The 19,084-nt window shown below is 51.8% G+C and overlaps 1 protein-coding gene across 1 annotated transcript in view; it reads left to right on the top strand.

Annotated features, from left to right (window-relative positions):
* Positions 1-403: 403 nt before the first annotated feature.
* wdr44 (WD repeat domain 44) overlaps positions 404-19,084 on the top strand; it is a 61,435-nt gene continuing 42,754 nt past the window's right edge. The window contains exons 1-2 of the mRNA XM_078546951.1: positions 404-619; positions 16,988-17,018. Of these exons, the coding sequence (XP_078403077.1) occupies positions 537-619; positions 16,988-17,018 (114 nt within the window). The 5' untranslated portion in view covers positions 404-536. The remainder of the gene's footprint in view (positions 620-16,987; positions 17,019-19,084) is intronic.

Here is a 19,084-nt window from a genome sequence, read left to right as displayed (position 1 = left end):
TCTACAACTACGACTATCACCTCCCTGCTGCAGTCCATGTGTTGTAGGTACACCCACAGTGGTGTTAGGAAGGGAGTTCCAGGATTTTGACCCAGCGACAGTGAAGGAACGGCGATATATTTCCAAGTCAGGATGGTGTGTGACTTGGAGGAGAACTTCCAGGTGCTGGTGTTCCCAAGCATTCAATACCCTTGTCCTTCTAGATGGTAGTGGTCGTGGGTTTGAAAGGTGCTGTCTAAGGAGCCTTGGTGAGTTTTTTCGACTGAATTATAGGCTCTGTTTTTGGGTTCAGAAGCTCACCTCCCAGGACCCAGGATGATCACTGCCCTTTTCCCCAGGGGGTGGGATTACTGTCGGTGCTCATTGCGCATGCTCGCTTCCCAGGGGCAGATAGTGCGCATGCTCGGGCCCGGGTCCGGCGGCGGGCAGCGCGCATGCTCTAGGCCTCGCCTCTCTCGCAGCCCTGGGATCGGACTCCAGTCTCTTTCTTCCCAGTCAGCGGCGCCCGGGCCGGCAGGGCAGCACCTCCCACTTTCATGTCAATGGCGTCCGATACGAGTGATGCCGAGGAGTTTTACGATGCAGCAGAGGATGTTCACTTGGTCCCGTCGCCGGCTGCGTAAGTACCGAGTGGATAGGGGATGGGGGCGGGGCTAGTAGAGAGAGCACCTCCACCACCTCACCCCCCCCAGGCTCTCTTCCTCCCCCCCTCCCCCAGCCTCTTCCCCACCCCCCCTCCCCCAGCCTCTTTCCCACCCCCCCCTCCCCCAGTCTCTCTTCCCCACCCCCCCTTCCCCAGGCTCTCTTCCCCACCCCCCCCCTTCCCCAGGCTCTCTTCCCCACCCCCCCCTTCCCCAGGCTCTCTTCCCCACCCCCCCCCTTCCCCAGGCTCTCTCCCCCCCCCCCCCCCCACCTTCCCCAGGCTCTCTTCCCCCCCCCACCTTCCCCAGGCTCTCTTCCCCATCCCCCCTTCCCCAGGCTCTCTTCCCCACCCCCCCTTCCCCAGGCTCTCTTCCTCACCCCCACCTTCCCCAGGCTCTCTTCCCCATCCCCCCTTCCCCAGGCTCTCTTCCCCCCCCCCCACCTTCCCCAGGCTCTCTTCCCCCCCCCCACCTTCCCCAGGCTCTCTTCCCCATCCCCCCTTCCCCAGGCTCTCTTCCCCACCCCCCCCTTCCCCAGGCTCTCTTCCCCACCCCCCCTTCCCCAGGCTCTCTTCCTCACCCCCCCTTCCCCAGGCTCTCTTCCCCACCCCCCCCTTCCCCCAGGCTCTCTTCCCCACCCCCCCCCTTCCCCAGGCTCTCTTCCCCACCCCCCCCCCCTTCCCCAGGCTCTCTTCCCCACCCCCCCCTTCCCCAGGCTCTCTTCCCCACCCCCCCCTTCCCCAGGCTCTCTTCCCCATCCCCCCCCTTCCCCAGGCTCTCTTCCCCATCCCCCCCCCACCTTCCCCAGGCTCTCTCCACCCCCCCCCCCCCCCCCCCACCTTCCCCAGGCTCTCTTCCCCCCCCCCACCTTCCCCAGGCTCTCTTCCCCACCCCCCCGTCCCCAGGCTCTCTTCCCCACCCCCCCCTTCCCCAGGCTCTCTTCCCCACCCCCCCCCTTCCCCAGGCTCTCTTCCCCATCCCCCCCCCCTTCCCCAGGCTCTCTTCCCCATCCCCCCCCCCTTCCCCAGGCTCTCTTCCCCACCCCGCCCCGCTCCCCCAGGCTCTCTTCCCCAACCCCCCTCCCCCAGGCTCTCTTCCCCCACCCCCCCTTCCCCAGGCTCTCTTTCCCCACCCCCCCTTCCCCAGGTTCTCTTTCCCCACCCCCCCTTCCCCAGGCTTTCTTCCCCCCCCACCCTTCCCCAGGCTTTCTTCCCCCCCCCCACCCTTCCCCAGGCTTTCTTCCCCCCACCCTTCCCCAGGCTTTCTTCCCCCCCCCCACCCTTCCCCAGGCTTTCTTCCCCCCCCCCACCCTTCCCCAGGCTTTCTTCCCCCCCCCCACCCTTCCCCAGGCTTTCTTCCCCCCCCCCACCCTTCCCCAGGCTTTCTTCCCCCCCCCCACCCTTCCCCAGGCTTTCTTCCCCCCCCCCACCCTTCCCCAGGCTTTCTTCCCCCCCCCCACCCTTCCCCAGGCTTTCTTCCCCCCCCCCACCCTTCCCCAGGCTTTCTTCCCCCCCCCCCACCCTTCCCCAGGCTTTCTTCCCCCCCCCCCACCCTTCCCCAGGCTTTCTTCCCCCCCCCCACCCTTCCCCAGGCTTTCTTCCCCCCCCCCACCCTTCCCCAGGCTTTCTTCCCCCCCCCCACCCTTCCCCAGGCTTTCTTCCCCCCCCCCACCCTTCCCCAGGCTTTCTTCCCCCCCCACCCTTCCCCAGGCTTTCTTCCCCCCCCCCACCCTTCCCCAGGCTTTCTTCCCCCCTTCCCCAGGCTTTCTTCCTCTCCCCCCCCCCCCCCCCCCAAGGCTTTCTAACCCCCCCCTCCCCCCAGGCTTTCCTCTCTTCCCCCCCCCTCACAGGCTTTCCTCTCTTCCCCCCCCCTCACAGGCTTTCCTCTCCCCCCCCACCCCAGGCTCTCTTCCCCCTTCCCAGGCTCTCTTCCCCCTTCCCCACCCCCCCAGGCTCTCTTTCCCCCCCTTCCCCACCCCCCACCCTCCCAGGCTCTCTTTCCCCCCTTCCCCACCCCCCCCAGGCTCTCTTTCCCCCCTTACCCACCCCCTCTTTCTCTCCCCCCCCCCTCCCAACAGGCTCCCCCCCCCCCCTCCCACAGGCTTTCCTCCCCCCCCCCCCCCCCCCCCCACAGGCTTTCCTCCCCCCCCCCCCTCCCACAGGCTTTCCTCCCCCCCCCCCTCCCACAGGCTTTCCTCCCCCCCCCCCCCCCCCACAGGCTTTCCTCCCCCCCCCCCCCCCCCCCCCCCCACAGGCTTTCCTCCCCCCCCCCCCCACAGGCTTTCCTCCCCCCCCCCCCCACAGGCTTTCTCCCCCCCCCCCCCCCCCCCCCCCCAAAACAGGCTTTCCTCCCCCCCCCCCCCCACAGGCTTTCCTCCCCCCCCCCCCCCCCCCCTCCCACAGGCTTTCCTCCTCCCTCCCCCCCACAGGCTTTCTTCCCCCCCTCCCCCCCACAGGCTTTCTCCCTCCCCCTCCCCCAGGCTTTCTTTCCCCCACCCCAGGCATTCTTCCCCCGGGCTCCCCCCCCCCCCCGGCTTTCTCCCCACCCCCCCCTCCCCTTCTCTCTCCCCACCCCCTCTCCCTTCTCTCTCCCCACCCCCCCTCCCCTTCTCTCTCCCCACCCCCCCCCCTTCACTCTCTCCCCACCCCCCCTCCACTCTCTCCCCCACCCCCCCTCCCTTCACTCTCCCCCACCCCCCCTCCCCTTCACTCTCCCCCCACCCCCCTCCCCTTCTCTCTCCCCCACCCCCCCTCCCCTTCTCTCTCCCCACCCCCCCTCCCCTTCTCTCTCCCCCCCCACCCCTCCCCTTCTCTCTCCCCCACCCACCCCTCCCCTTCTCTCTCCCCCACCCCCCCTCCCCTTCTCTCTCCCCCACCCCCCCTCCCCTTCTCTCTCCCCCACCCCCCCTCCCCTTCTCTCTCCCCCACCCCCCCTCCCCTTCTCTCTCCCCCACCCCCCCTCCCCTTCTCTCTCCCCCACCCCCCCTCCCCTTCTCTCTCCCCCACCCCCCCTCCCCTTCTCTCTCCCCCACCCCCCCTCCCCTTCTCTCTCCCCCACCCCCCCTCCCCTTCTCTCTCCCCCACCCCCCCTCCCCTTCTCTCTCCCCCACCCCCCTCCCCTTCTCTCTCCCCACCCCCCCTCCCCTTCTCTCTCCCCCACCCCCCTCCCCTTCTCTCTCCCCCACCCCCCCCTCCCTTCTCTCTCCCCCACCCCCCCTCCCCTTCTCTCTCCCCCACCCCCCCTCCCCTTCTCTCTCCCCCACCCCCCCTCCCCTTCTCTCTCCCCTTCTCTCTCCCCTTCTCTCTCCCCTTCTCTCTCCCCTTCTCTCTCCCCTTCTCTCTCCCCTAGGCTTTCTCTCCCCTCCCCCCGGCTCTCTTCCCCTCCCCCCCCTCCCCTCCCCCCCTCCCCCCCCCTCCCCTCCCCCCCTCCCCCTCCGTCCCCCCCTCCCTCCCCTCCGTCCCCCCCGCCCCTCCGTCCCCCACTCCCCTCCGTCCCCCCCACCCCATCTCCCCTCTCGTCCCCACCCCACCTCCCCACCCCATCTCCCCTCCCCACCCCATCTCCCCTCCCCACCCCATCTCCCCTCCCCACCCCATCTCCCCTCCCCACCCCATCTCCCCTCCCCACCCCATCTCCCCTCCCCACCCCATCTCCCCTCCCCACCCCATCTCCCCTCCCCACCCCATCTCCCCTCCCCACCCCATCTCCCCTCCCCACCCCATCTCCCTCCCCACCCCATCTCCCCTCCCACCCCATCTCCCCTCCCCACCCCTTCTCCCCTCCCCACCCCATCTCCCTCCCCACCCCATCTCCCCTCCCCACCCCATCTCCCCTCCCCACCCCATCTCCCCTCCCCACCCCATCTCCCCCTCCCCACCCCATCTCCCCTCCCCACCCCATCTCCCCTCCCCACCCCATCTCCCCTCCCCACCCCATCTCCCCTCCCCACCCCATCTCCCCTCCCCACCCCATCTCCCCTCCCCACCCCATCTCCCCTGCCCCACCCCATCTCCCCTCCCCCCACCCCATCTCCCTCCCCACCCCATCTCCCCTCCCCACCCCATCTCCCCTCCCCACCCCATCTCCCCTCCCCACCCCATCTCCCCTCCCCACCCCATCTCCCCTCCCCACCCCATCTCCCCTCCCCACCCCATCTCCCCTCCCCACCCCATCTCCCCTCCCCACCCCATCTCCCCTCCCCACCCCATCTCCCCTCCCCACCCCATCTCCCCTCCCCACCCCACTCCCCTCCCCACCCCATCTCCCCTCCCCACCCCATCTCCCCTCCCCACCCCATCTCCCCTCCCCACCCCATCTCCCCTCCCCACCCCATCTCCCCTCCCCACCCCATCTCCCCTCCCCACCCCATCTCCCCACCCCACCCCACCCCATCTCCCCACCCCACCCCACCTCCCCTCCCCACCCCACCCCATCTCCCCTCCCCACCCCACCCCATCTCCCCTCCCCACCCCACCCCATCTCCCCTCTCCTCCCCACCCCACCTCCCCTCCCCTCCCCACCTCCCCTCCCCTCCCCACCCCACCTCCCCTCCCCTCCCCACCCCATCTCCCCTCCCCTCCCCATCTCCCTTCCCCTCCCCATCTCCCTTCCCCTCCCCATCTCCCTTCCCCTCCCCATCTCCCCTCCCCACCCCATCTCCCCTCCCCACCCCATCTCCCCACCCCATCTCCCCTCCCCACCCCATCTCCCCTCCCCACCCCATCTCCCCTCCCCACCCCATCTCCCCTCCCCACCCCATCTCCCCTCCCCACCCCATCTCCCCTCCCCACCCCATCTCCCCTCCCCACCCCATCTCCCCTCCCCACCCCATCTCCCCTCCCCACCCCATCTCCCCTCCCCACCCCATCTCCCCTCCCCACCCCATCTCCCCTCCCCACCCCATCTCCCCTCCCCACCCCATCTCCCCTCCCCACCCCATCTCCCCTCCCCACCCCATCTCCCCTCCCCACCCCATCTCCCCTCCCCACCCCATCTCCCCTCCCCACCCCATCTCCCCTCCCCACCCCATCTCCCCTCCCCACCCCATCTCCCCTCCCCACCCCATCTCCCCTCCCCACCCCATCTCCCCTCCCCACCCCATCTCCCCTCCCCACCCCATCTCCCCTCCCCACCCCATCTCCCCTCCCCACCCCATCTCCCCTCCCCACCCCATCTCCCCTCCCCACCCCATCTCCCCTCCCCACCCCATCTCCCCTCCCCACCCCATCTCCCCTCCCCACCCCATCTCCCCTCCCCACCCCATCTCCCCTCCCCACCCCATCTCCCCTCCCCACCCCATCTCCCCTCCCCACCCCATCTCCCTCCCCACCCCATCTCCCCTCCCCACCCCATCTCCCCTCCCCACCCCATCTCCCCTCCCCACCCCATCTCCCCTCCCCACCCCATCTCCCCTCCCCTCCCCACCCCATCTCCCCTCCCCTCCCCACCCCATCTCCCCTCCCCTCCCCACCCCATCTCCCCTCCCCTCCCCACCCCATCTCCCCTCCCCTCCCCACCCCATCTCCCCTCCCCTCCCCACCCCATCTCCCCTCCCCTCCCCACCCCATCTCCCCTCCCCTCCCCACCCCATCTCCCCTCCCCTCCCCACCCCATCTCCCCTCCCCTCCCCACCCCATCTCCCCTCCCCTCCCCACCCCATCTCCCCTCCCCACCCCATCTCCCCTCCCCTCCCCACCCCATCTCCCCTCCCCTCCCCACCCCATCTCCCCTCCCCTCCCCACCCCATCTCCCCTCCCCACCCCATCTCCCCTCCCCTCCCCTCCCCCGGGCTCTCTCCCCCAACCCCCGCCCCTCCTCTCTCTCTCTCCCCCCCCCCCCCCCCCCCCCCCCCCCCAGGCTCTCTTCCCTATCCCCCCCCCAGGCTCTCTTCCCTATCCCCCCCCTCCCCCCGACTCTCTTCCCCCACCCCTCCCCCGACTCTCTTCCCCCACCCCTCCCCCGACTCTCTTCCCCCACCCTCTCCCCCGACTCTCTTCCCCCACCCCTCCCCCGACTCTCTTCCCCCACCCCTCCCCCGACTCTCTTCCCCCTCCCTCTCCCCCGACTCTCTTCCCCCTCCCCCCTCCCTCCCCCTCCCTCCCCCTCCCTCCCCCTCCCTCCCCCTCCCTCCCCCTCCCTCCCCCCTCCCTCCCCCCTCCCTCCCCCCTCCCTCCCCCCTCCTCCCTCCCCCCTCCCTCCCCCCTCCCTCCCCCCTCCCTCCCCCCTCCCTCCCCCCTCCCTCCCCCCTCCCTCCCCCTCCCTCCCCCCTCCCTCCCCCCTCCCCTCCCCTCCCCCCTTTTCCCCTCCCCCGCTTTCCCCCTGCCCCCTCTCCCCCTGCCCCCCCCTCTCCCCCAGGCTGTCTCTCCCCCCACCCCCACCACTCGCCCAGGCTCTCTTCCCCACCTTCCCCTCGCCCAGACTCTCTCTCTCCACCCCCCCTAGCCTGCTCGCCCCCCCCCCCCCCCCCCCCCCCAACCCCTTTCCCCCTCCGCCTCTATCCCTTGCGTTTATATAGAACCTTTGAACAGGTCACTATCCAAAGGTGTTTCACAAACTGGGGAAGGAGAAAGGCTGATGAGATCAAGGTGGAGTATTAACAGGGGTATACTAAAGCTCGGTCAAATAGGTAGCTTTGAGGTTAAGTAGGAAGATTTAGAATGGCAGTTCCACGGAGTTGGGACTGGCTGGCAGAATGCATGGCCACCAGTGGTGGGATGAAGAAAAATCAGATTTTGGGGCTGGAAGGGATATTGGGGTGAAGGAAGCTGTAGTGCTCAGGAGAGGTGAGCCCATGGAGGGAACAGCCTGGTTCAGGATGGGGGCTTGGAGTTTAGGTAAGGGCTGAAGAAGAATTTGTTTTTTCCCCCCAGCTAGAAGAAGTTGCAATTTTTCCAAGACTGGATGTTGGACAAACAATCTGCTAGTACAGGGGATTAGTTTTTATTGGTCAGTACTCTTGTATTGTGTCTGAACAACTGTGCTATCCCAGTGAGCATGAAGTGTGTTGTTGCTGTCTTTGAAAATAAAACATTTATTTTCAAAGTTGCTGGAAAAAAAAATCATCTGCAAAACACTCAAGGATAAGGATTACAATGGTAATGAGTTTAGCAAACGTTGGGGAAGTATAAAGGTCTTTTCAAATTAGCAAGTAGTGGCTCCCTTTTTAGGTTTGTGAGCTGAAGCGTGAAATAGATCTATAAGAGAGGCTGTGTGCATCAGGTAATTGGGATGGTCAACCAACCTGTCGATAGAACCACCTAAATTTCCAATCATCTAAAAATCCAAAATTGATTGTCCCAACATTGATTTTACGTATCGATCTGTTTGGAAAGTACCAACTGCAAGTTTAGAAACCTGTCCTGCTCTACTTCAAATTTACCAAATGTTTGGTAAAACAGCAAAGACATCATAATGTCTGAGACAAAGGCAGAAACTCTTAGAAATACACAGCAAGCCTCTCAGCACCTGAAATGTAAAGCAGTTACTGTTTTTGATAGAGATCTGATGTTTCACTTGTTTCTAACTTTTGCAGTTTCTATTTCTATCCAATCTAAAACAGCTGATCAATATTGGTATGCAATTTGCTCCTAATATGTTAGTTGTATGTTATTGTTCTCTTATACTATAATTTCATTACATCCTAATAAAATGTTTGAGAGATGTACACAGAATTCCTGTTCTGAAATTTTATTCAGTTGAGGTTTGTAAGTAGCTGAGCACCACAATTGTGCTTTTATCAGGAAAGACCTTGTTTAAAGTCTGAAACAGAAAAAACCTTTCTCGTCTGGATTTTTAAATCTTAGTCATGTTATGATGTGATTTTGAATAATGCTGAAAAAAATTGTTTTCATAAGTCCTATATTGACATTTTTGTTGATGACCGCTAGAAGGGTTGATGAAATTGATATTGATTAACCTTTGTGAGTGGGAACAAGAAGGTGGTAAGCAGAATGTTTGTTTTTGGCATTGAGGTGATTTCAAAATGGCACACATGGTGATAGGTTGGCACCAAATTGAATTTCTGTGGCAGATTGTTGCACGATATCTGAGCTGGCACGGACTGCAGGGCAATGATGACCTGTCACTCTGGCTTACTAATGGAACTTGGTGAGGTGGACCAATATGTCAGCTATAATTGTTGACGCTTAGCTCCACATAGCTTTATTAAGTCAATGTCCAAATATTGGCCAAGCTGTCGGAAATGTTTCATTTCTCCATGCTAATGAGTTATGTGTTTTACCAGCGCCAACCCTGAACAGACTTGGGAGTCTCTAAGCCTTAGGCCCTTGCCTGTCTGCATCTAAAACCTTTGAACTTCGCTAGGTTTAACCTGTCTCAATGGTGAGATTGTGTTCATTACAGAGCAGTCAAACTCAAGCTCCATGCAAAGAAATCCAACATATCAGATGCCCAGCTAGTCAAGTGTAACATGTTGGTGGTGATCAGGTGCTTTAAGATAGCTTGCAAGTCTAACACTTGTACATCCACATCATTGTGCAATTGATACCAAATAGACCAAAGGCTGCTTAGCTGATTTAATCAATGCATTTTGGTTTGTCTTTTGATGGGTCTCTCAGACTTTTTTCTGCTTTTGTGACCTCTCTTCAGAGTGGCATCTGTGGTTGACGGGGGCCCTTCAGAATCTTGTTGGGAATGCAGTAATCCGCAGATTGCCTTTTAGGGTACTGTTGAAATGCTTTCACTGGTAATTGCGAGCACTTGTTATTTTGATTAATTGAGACATCTTTAGGTAGCTTGATTTTAGCAATTTGATCAGATGCCTGATCAGTTGTATCTGAGCTTCCAGATTGTAGATTGGGTTCTGATAATATTGACCCCACACAGGACAGGAGTACCACAGAAAAGAACATAAGGAATTGGAGCAAGAGTAGGTCAAATGACCCATTGAGTCTGTTCCACAGTTCAGTGCAATGATGGCTCATCTCCCTCACTTTCACCTTCCCATAATGCCCCATATCCCTTCATTCATTAATATCCAAAAACCTGATGATCCCTGTTTTGGATATGCTCAACGACTGAGATCTGCCATTTGGGGTCGAGAATTCCAAAGATCCACAACCCAAGTGAAGAAAGTTCTCCTCAACTCATTCCTAAATGACCAGCCCCTTATTGTGAGACTCTTGCCCCTCGTTCTTGACTCCCCAGCTAGAGAAAACAACCTCCCAGCATCTATCCTGTTAACCTCGTAATTGTTTATATTTAAAAGAGAAGACCCCTCATCCTTGTAAATTCTAGGAAATATAGGCCTAGTCCACTCAGCCTTAGCTCATAGAGCAAACCCCTCATCTCAGACATCAGTTTAGTGAACCATTGTTGCTTCTCCAGAGGAAGTGTATTCTTCCTTTGGTAAGGAGGCCAGAACTATACACACTACTCCAGGTATGTTCTCACCAGTGCCTTGTACCATTGCAATAAGCATTCTACACTCTTGTACTCCAATCCCTTTGTAATAAAGACTGACACACCATTTATTTTCCTAATTGCTTACTGTAGCTACGTTAACTTTGTGTCATGTACTATGGCACCCAGGCCCCTCAGAGTGCCAACATTTCCCAGTCTATCAATTTAGAAAATATTCTGCTTTTTTATTTTTCCTTCCCCAAATTATACTTCGTCTGTCATGTTCTTGCCCACTCATTTAATCCGTCTATATCCCTGTGAGGTCTCTTTGCGTCCTCCTCAGCTTACTCTCCTGCCTAATGCTGCCTCATCTGCAAACTTGGGTACCGTACATCTGGCCCCCTTTTTGATATGGACTGTATGTAGCTGAGACCCAAGTACTGATGCTTTACAGCTGTTACAGCCTGCCAACTTGAAAATGACCCTTTTATTCCTACTCAATTTTCTGTCCGTTATCCAAACCTCAATCCACTCTTAATATCTTACCCCCATCCCACGAGTTCTAGTTTTGAGTAGTAAGCTCTAGTGTGGCACCTTCTTGAATGCTTTTTGAAAATCCAAACACAAGACAACTACTGATTCCCTCAGTTACATCTCATTAAAGCTTGAAAGATTTGCCTGTCACGATTTCTCTTTCCTAAATCCATGTTGACTCTGCTTAATCATATTATGATTCCCTAAGTGCTCTGTAACCATTCCCCTAATAGATTTTAGCATTTGCCCTACTACTAATGCAAGGCTAACTAACTGAACTATTCCCTGTTTTCTCCCTCCTTCTCTTGAATACTGGGATTATGTTTGCTATCTTCCAATCCACAGAGACTGATCCAGAATCTAAGCAATTCTGGAAGTTCAAAACAATGCACCTATCATCTCTGCAGCTGCCTTTTATAAAACTTGAGGATGCAGGTCATTAGGTTCAAGGGATTTTAAGTCATTTTAATTTCTCAAGTACTATTTCTATTGCTATTTCTTCACTAATATCCTTCACAGTTTCACTAGACCCTTGTCTTGCCATTATTTTCAGAATATTTGTTTCTTCCACTGTGAAGACATACAAAATATTTGTTTAATATCATAGCCCTTTATAATTACAATTTGTCCTGTCTCTGACTGTAAGGAACTCTATTTACTTTGGCTGACCACTTCCTTTTTACACAACTATAAAAGGCTTTACAAAATATTTTCATGCCTCTTGTTGGTTTATTCTCATTTGCTTTTCTCCTTCAGTGGAGTGAGAGTGACTGCGCTTGACATCAAAGCCGCATTTGACAGTGTGACATCAAGGAGCCCTAACAAAACTGGAGTCAATGGGAATCTGGGGGAAAACTTTCCACTGGTTAGAGTCATACCTAGCTCAAAGGAAGATGGTTGTGGTTGTTAGAGGTCGGTCATCTCAGCTTCAGGACATCACTGCAAGAGTTCCTCAGGGTAATGTCTTCGGCCCAATCATCAGCTGCTTCATCAGTGACCTTCCTTCCATCATAAAGTCAGAAGTGGGGATGTTCGCTGATGATTGCATGATGTTCACCACCATTCGCGATTCCTCAGATACTGAAGCAGCCCATGTCCAAATGCAGCAAGACCTAGACAGTATCCAGGCTTGGGCTGACAAGTGGCAAGTAACATACCCGCCACACAAGTATCAGGCAATGACCATCTCCAACAAGAGAGAATCCAACCATCACCCCTTGATGTTCAGTGGCGTTACTGTCACTGAACCCCCCACTATCAACATCCTTTTGGTAACCATTGACCAGAACCTGAACTGGATGAGCCACTTAAAGACTGTGGCTACAAGAGCAGGTCAGAGGCTAGGAATTGTGTGGCGAGCAACCTGCCTCCTGACCCCCCAAAGCCTGTCCACCAGCTACAAGACACATTCAGGAGTGTGATGGAATACTCTCCACTTGCCTGGATGAGTGCAGCTCCCACAACACCGTCCAGGACAAAGCAGCCCTCTTGATTGGCACTACATCCACAAGCATTCACTCCCTCCACCACCGACGCACAGTAGCAGCAGTGTGTACCATCTTCAAGATGCATTGCAGGAATTCATCTAGGCTCCGTCAACAGCACCTTCCAAACCCATGACCACTACCGTCTAGAAGAACAAGGGCAGCAGATAGATGGGAACGCCACCACCTGGAAGTTCTCCTCCAAGTCACTCACCACCCTGACTTGGAAATATATCGCCGTTCTTATCACCGTTCCTTCACTGTTGCTGGGTCAAAATCCTAGAACTCCCTTCCTACCAGCACTGTAGGTGTACTTATACCACATGGACTGTAGCGGTTTAAGAAGGCCACTCACCACCACCTTCTCAAGGGCAAAAAGGGATGGGCAATAAATGCTGGCCCAGCCAGCAAAGTCCACATCCCATGAATGAATTAAAAAAAAATCATGATCAATTATTTGGTCATCTTTCACTGAATTCTAAAATCCTCCCGATCCTAGAGCTTACTACTATTTCTGACAACATTATAAGCCTCTTCCTTCAACCTAGCACTAATAATATAGTGGATAACCTTGAACAAGCTTTCTTTTATAGGAACAGGCAGATTTGTGCTTTTTAATCCCTTCTTTGCTTTATAACAAGTTAAATTTCACATAGAAAAATGTACTTTGAAGTTGAGGATCAGACCTGAACAGTTCAATAAATGGGGCTGCAAGGTAATTTTATTTTTAAAATTATCCGTGTGCCTTGTTGCTTTCAGCACAATGTTAGTTGAAGCCAAAAATGAAAGTATTGAAGCAAGTGCTGAAGACAAATTTTTTGCAAGCTGTTTCATTACTGGCTCATAGAGATGACTAATGGCAAATATAGTAGGATGATAGAATCTAGTCTGCTGCAGCTGCAGATATAAAAGAAAGACATTTCAAAGGAAGGAATTAGAAAATATGGGTTGTATTATGTATGTGTATAGGATGTTTGGACATTGTGGGTAGGGAGAGAGATAGTGGGATAATCTGTGCCCTTTCTCTTCACCTCACGGTTGTCTGCAATAAGATGTGTGTTTAGGGGAGTGTTTTAGCTTTTTAGTGTTGTGACTTTTAGTAATGGATGTGAATCAGGCTTTCTGTTAGGTTTAAATCAGAAGAAAAGATCATGTTCGTTCCCACAGCACCCTTAAATGTAAATGCAATGACAACACAAGGGAAAATGGATTCTAGAGAATAAAGCATGCTGCTAGAATATTAACAGAATACAAGAAGAAAAATATATATTAAGATTGAGCCCTTTAAGATGTACATAATGAAGGCCTGGATGGGTTCTCTCTCATGGTTCTCTGGAGATGAATAGAAGTTGGAAGTCTCTGGATTTCTGGATGAGGTTATAGCCGCATTTCTGTGGAGGCAGGTGAAAATAAATTAGTCCCCCTCATACTGCCTGTGTTGTCTGATTGTTTGGCAGGATTCTGATCTCCTGGCTGGAGGAATGTTCTGTTGGTTTCAGTCTGTTCTGGTCTCCCTGGTGCTTGGGATAAGTAATATCGGCTATCCAAAGACAGTTTAATGCATGTGACACCCCCTCAGATCAATACCTCCATTGTCCACATATCTAATTTGAAGTTAGAAGCTGTGGCTACACAATTGGGTTTTAATGGTGGCTGTGCATACCTGCTTATGATGAACAGGTTTCTGCACAACTTTGTTAAACTTTGAACTTGGAGACATGAAATTTGGGCTTGAATCTTGGGTAAATACCCAGTCATTAGCTGGTGTAAATTCACAAGTGATTTCGCATTATGAATGTCTATTCAAGGGAGGCATTCCACCCATGGTCATTTACATGTTGAGAACCTTCCAGAAACATGTTCAGACATGAGTTAATCCTTTGTCTGAAAATCACAAAAGGTCACCTGACCCTTGGCGACAATCTTGGGCAGCATTTTGACCACTCTTAAAAATTAATTAAAAAAAATTCATGTTGACTGAAGTCCGTATCTTGAAAGTCAGGAATATAATATTACTGGGCATGACAAGGATAGTATAAAATTTGAGTTAGCATAAATTAGTTTCATAATGATGTCAGTGTTTGGGTGGAGCTCTCAGCAGGCTGGAAGATGTACTTCTACGCTCGAGTCCTGCTTGAGCACTTGAGAATGCAAATCATTTTCATTCATCTACAGTCACTTCTATGGCATTCTTGAATGAAGTATCTGCCACTTTTTTGGGGTGGGGGGTGAGGGAAGAAGGAGCAGTGCAGTAACTGCCAATTGATAAAGGTTTTTCATTTATCTCTAGCTATTGGGATCTTGCTCTGCACCGTTTTCTGCTTCATTTGCCAAGATGGTCATGATTGCATTTCGAAAATAATTTAATCATTCTGAAATGGCCTCAGGAATTAAAGACAGTTTGTAAATTTCTTTTTTTGGAATAATGAATTTCTTTTTGGAAATCCAGTTTCTCCATCCATGCACCCCCCACCCCCATAGTCCGTTACTTTTAAGTGTATCTCTGCAAATATTTCAGTTTCTATTGTTGTGAATATCTAGTTTGTGGTTCTTGTGTTTTAAAATATAACTTCTAGTTTTAGGAATTAAAGATTTAACTGTAAAAAATAAGGTAAATGCAGTTAAGACAAGCTTAGAGTCTATTATATGTATAAGGATGGGGCCATGTTGACTTAAGAGAATAACAGCTAGAAAGGAAACAAAAACTGCAACTGAGATTTGGAAACCAAACTTGGAGCAGCCCAGAGAGGTGGTTTTGTTTCGGGAGTTATACCTAAATTAGTTTAAAAGCATTCAGTAAACCCTGAAAGGTTGTTAAACCCATTTACTTCATCAGATCAAAGAAGAAATTTAAATGAGAGATAACCAACCCGAAGGTCTGTGGGAGGACATCCCAGAGCATGCTTAGAGCTTAGGGAGGTTCTCTGGTTTCAATTTATTTTTTTGCTGAGAGTGTTGTAGTTTGAACTTGATGTGGTTTGCAGCTCACTAAGATAGCTGAAGTAAAGGAAGTAAATAGCTAGGCCTGCATTGTAAGAGGGAAAAAAGCTAACTTCATTCACCAGATGGAATATGGGTGAGGCTTCATCTGAGTTCAAATTTTGAGGTAATCGAAGCTGGAAGATTGCTTAGTCAAGGCATTGCCCTGAGGAATGAATCAGTGATTGGCTGTCACTTATTTTGTTTAGCTGAAACAGGCGCAACGTGTGTACATGCTCTTTCTGTCTGCAAAGAACAGGACCCTGTGTATTTAAAGATGTAGTACTGGTGAGTCTAGCCAATGCACGGAGAAACCAGCCTGTGATTAGATAAGCAGGCTCTTCTTACATTTTTATAAACTCTGTCTGGGAAGCCTTGGACGGTTGAAACCAACAATGTGGCAGGCTGGATGAAAATGTTGCATCCGGCTGTACCTTAGACAAACATAATCTACAAGATTCACTGCAGGAACTTGCCAAGGCTCCTCAGACAGCACTTTCCAAACCCATGACTGCTACCATCTAGAAGAACTAGGGCAGCAGATACATGGGAGCATCACCACCACCCCCTGGAAGTTCCCCTTCAAGCCACTGAACATCCTGACTTGGAAATATATCGCCGTTCCTTCACTGTCGCTGGGTCAAAATCCTGGAACTCCCTCCCTCCCTCCCTAACAGCACTGTGGGCTTACCTACACCACATGGACTGCAGCAGTTCAAGAAGGCAGCTCACCCCCACCTTCTCAAGGGCGATGATGGATGGGCGATCAATGCTGGCCTAACCAGCGACACCCACATCCCATGAATGAATTTAAAAAAGCTGCAACAGGCCAGAGATAACTTGAAAGTGAATAAACGCAGGGCTGATGAAATTGAAGGTATTTCACATTAGGAGAAACTGCAAATATACTTATTAATATGAAGCTAGTTTGAAGAAGGGCTAAAATCTCTGGGGTCAAAACTGATGAGGTGCAGCTATTGCTGTGTAAGCGATCAATAGCAAAAAATCTGTTGCCATTTATTGTGAAATCAGTTGGACTGAGGCCACTTAAAAGATGCATAGTGTTCAGTCTGGTCTGGCTGCACGTTGAAGAGTGTGTTCAATTCTGATCGAGGCATAAACATCCCTGTGCAGAACTGGCACAGAGGAGAGCCCCAAGGCTATTTTCTAGAATTGTAGGATTGTATTAAGAATAAAACAAAACTCAAGACACTTCAGCCTTGGGGTGCGGAGCTAAGTGATGGGAACTTTGAGACATAAAGACACTGGAATAAAAACACCATTTAAGCTAATACTGCAATTGCTAGAAAAATGGACTTCATTACAAGCTGGGAAAATGCAAGTTTTGGCTGACACTCAGGAACTGTCAAACATCAGATACCAAGAAAGGGTAGCAGTGGCAAAAATTAAAACCATTTGAAAATAAACCAATTGAATGCTGTGGTGGTAGGAACTATAGTTTTTGTGGAAGTGTGAACTAAATGGTCTGACCTATCTCATTTTTAATTTAACTTTTCCGAAGTAGATAATTTTCTTTCTGAACAAGGCTGACAAAGGATCTGTTGGTCTGTTGTAAGTAATCACTGAAGTTCCTGTCAATTTCACAACATGTGGCTTGTGTACCTTCTGCAAACTGGAACTGAACTGAAGCACAATTTGAATCAATGCATTGATGTTCATCCATACTCAGCTAATCCTGAAATCATTTGTAAGCTTTCAATAATTCAGCTGTTTTTTAATTTGTGAAATTAATATGCTATTTGCAAGCCATTCACATCAATTTCACAGGTGGCAGCTCCAATTTCATTTGAAGTAATTCCTGCTGCAAAAGCTGACCCGGCTACAGCTCTTCCAGTGCACCTGCCCGTGTGAAGACAAAAACATTTCTTTACCAAAAGTATTCTAAGTGATTATAATGGTGCCAGTAATATTAAAATATCTCTTGGCAGTGACTCTATCAGAATAACATGTCTCTCTTTTCCCTCCTAGATCACCAGCAAAGACCATTATCTCCTCAAAGGTAGGTACTGTATATCTACAAAATACAAGCCTGGTGGGATTATTATAGCCCCAGTACCTACCCCTGTTCTACTAATCTGGAGATTTGGGTGTGGTGGGAAAAGAAAATCTGTGCTCAAGGCGGAGTTAATGTGCAGTTCTACATTGCTGTCTAATTCAGCTTTGTTCCAAGTACAGTGTCTGTTGCTATACTATGCGAAAAACTGTATGCCTACAGCAAATTATAATTTAGATGCATAGACTTGGTAACTTAGATGGTGCTGCACCTGAAACCTGACCTGGATTAATAGTACAGTTTCACTGAAAAAGTGCCAGATCAGCTTACTTTGTTGGACTCTTGCCTTGCAACAGGAAATAACGTTCTTGCTGCAGAGCAGGAGCTGAGCAAATAATCAAAGCTAATAGTTCACTGCGGTACTGAGCGAGCTCTGCGTTGTTGGTACTGCTTTCCTTGCAGTGGTATGCTTGACTGTCGTTCTGTCTTCCAGCTCACAATGTTAACAATCCTGTTCAAACAGGAGGCAGTTTCATAGGTGCATTCACCAACATTTGTCCTTCAACTAATACCACCATGGTTTGTTGGTGCTGCACAATAGCCATTACATTTGCCAACATAAATCCTGCATTCAAAAAGGCAATTCATTCTCTGAAGCACTTTGAGCCATCTTTAATTTTGTCACTGATTAATCTTGAAATTACTGTTTCTGTTGTGTGAACGGTCTTGCTATGTAAAGACCTTAACAATACAAAGAGTATGTTAGCTGCTTTGCCCAGGTTACCAAATTGCACAGTGTTGGAGTGCGGACCTGTTAAGATCTAAATCTTGAGCTTGTGATAGAAATGCCAGGGTCGTAGATGACTGGCTCCTGAAGTGTTAAACTTCCCATTTAGTACAAGATGAAAGAAGGAAAAAGTATGTGAAATTAACTATTTTAGGATGTTGATTTTTCTTGGAATTTTAATTGGCAAACTCTGGGATTTTCTGAAAATATTTATCATAAATTGTTCCTCTTTTTAAAAAAAAAAGTAATATGTGCATGTTAGAAGGCATGCAAGAGCTTAATGCTGACAGACCTTGTTGCATACAGTGGGAGAAAACTTGGTACTTGTTTGTAATTCCATGCATAATGGATTAACATTGGAGCTGATAGTGTTCAAATCATGGAATTATTTCCGCCCCCCCATCATGTCTAGACCTGCTCTTTGAAAGAACTAGCCAATTAAGCCCACTCCTCTGCAATTTCCTCATAACTCTGCAAGTCTATTTCCATTCAAGTATTTATCTGATTCCCTTTTAAACATTATCATTGAATCTCCTTCCAGCAGCCTTTCAGGTTGTGCATTCCCAAATAACTCGCTGATTAAAAATCAGCTATTTAAACTTTTGAGAAGTGTGAGAATAGATGCAGCAGTTAATGCTATCAATTTCCACTACATGTTTTTTGAATTCTGAGATGAATAGATTATGAAAACTGGGTATTTTAAATGTATTTTGTTCTGAAAGGAGAGCTCATTTTTTAAAAAAATGAGAGTTGATCTTAAATTGCTAAGATGCTAAATAATGTCCCTTTCCACCAACACTGGATTCAGTCTAAGTTTGGAGTTAGGATCTGGATTGGCATGAAAGCAGTGCAGTGTGAATTCTAAGAATTCCTACCACAATGCTGTTGTGAAGCAAAGTTGTTTCACACCATTTTTTGTTGTAAGTGCACTGTGATGTGTTGTATACTGCCATGATCTGAAGCAGAGCAACCTTGTTAAAACAGCTCTTGTTGCTATAAAAGCTATTGTAATTGAGGTTTCTTTCAAAATATACCGACGTTGAGCGAATAGGATTTGCTTGAATCTGCATTTAAACTAATAATATATCAGTGTTACCACGTACCTCATTTCAGTATGTTTGTCCCTGTCATGAGAAGTCCCCTTAAGATTGAATAATGTTGTCTAAGAAGTTCCATTTACATATCACTAAGTGGTTGCAGGGTTTTAGTTTATGGTGTAACAAAGACATTCTACTGGCTAAATGCATTTATTGACTACAAATTACAATTCCATCATATTTTGCCA

This window comes from Cetorhinus maximus, chromosome 8, assembly GCF_964194155.1.
Source record: "Cetorhinus maximus chromosome 8, sCetMax3.hap1.1, whole genome shotgun sequence".
NCBI classification, from domain to species: domain Eukaryota; kingdom Metazoa; phylum Chordata; class Chondrichthyes; order Lamniformes; family Cetorhinidae; genus Cetorhinus; species Cetorhinus maximus.
This window is presented reverse-complemented; position numbering and strand designations above follow the sequence as displayed.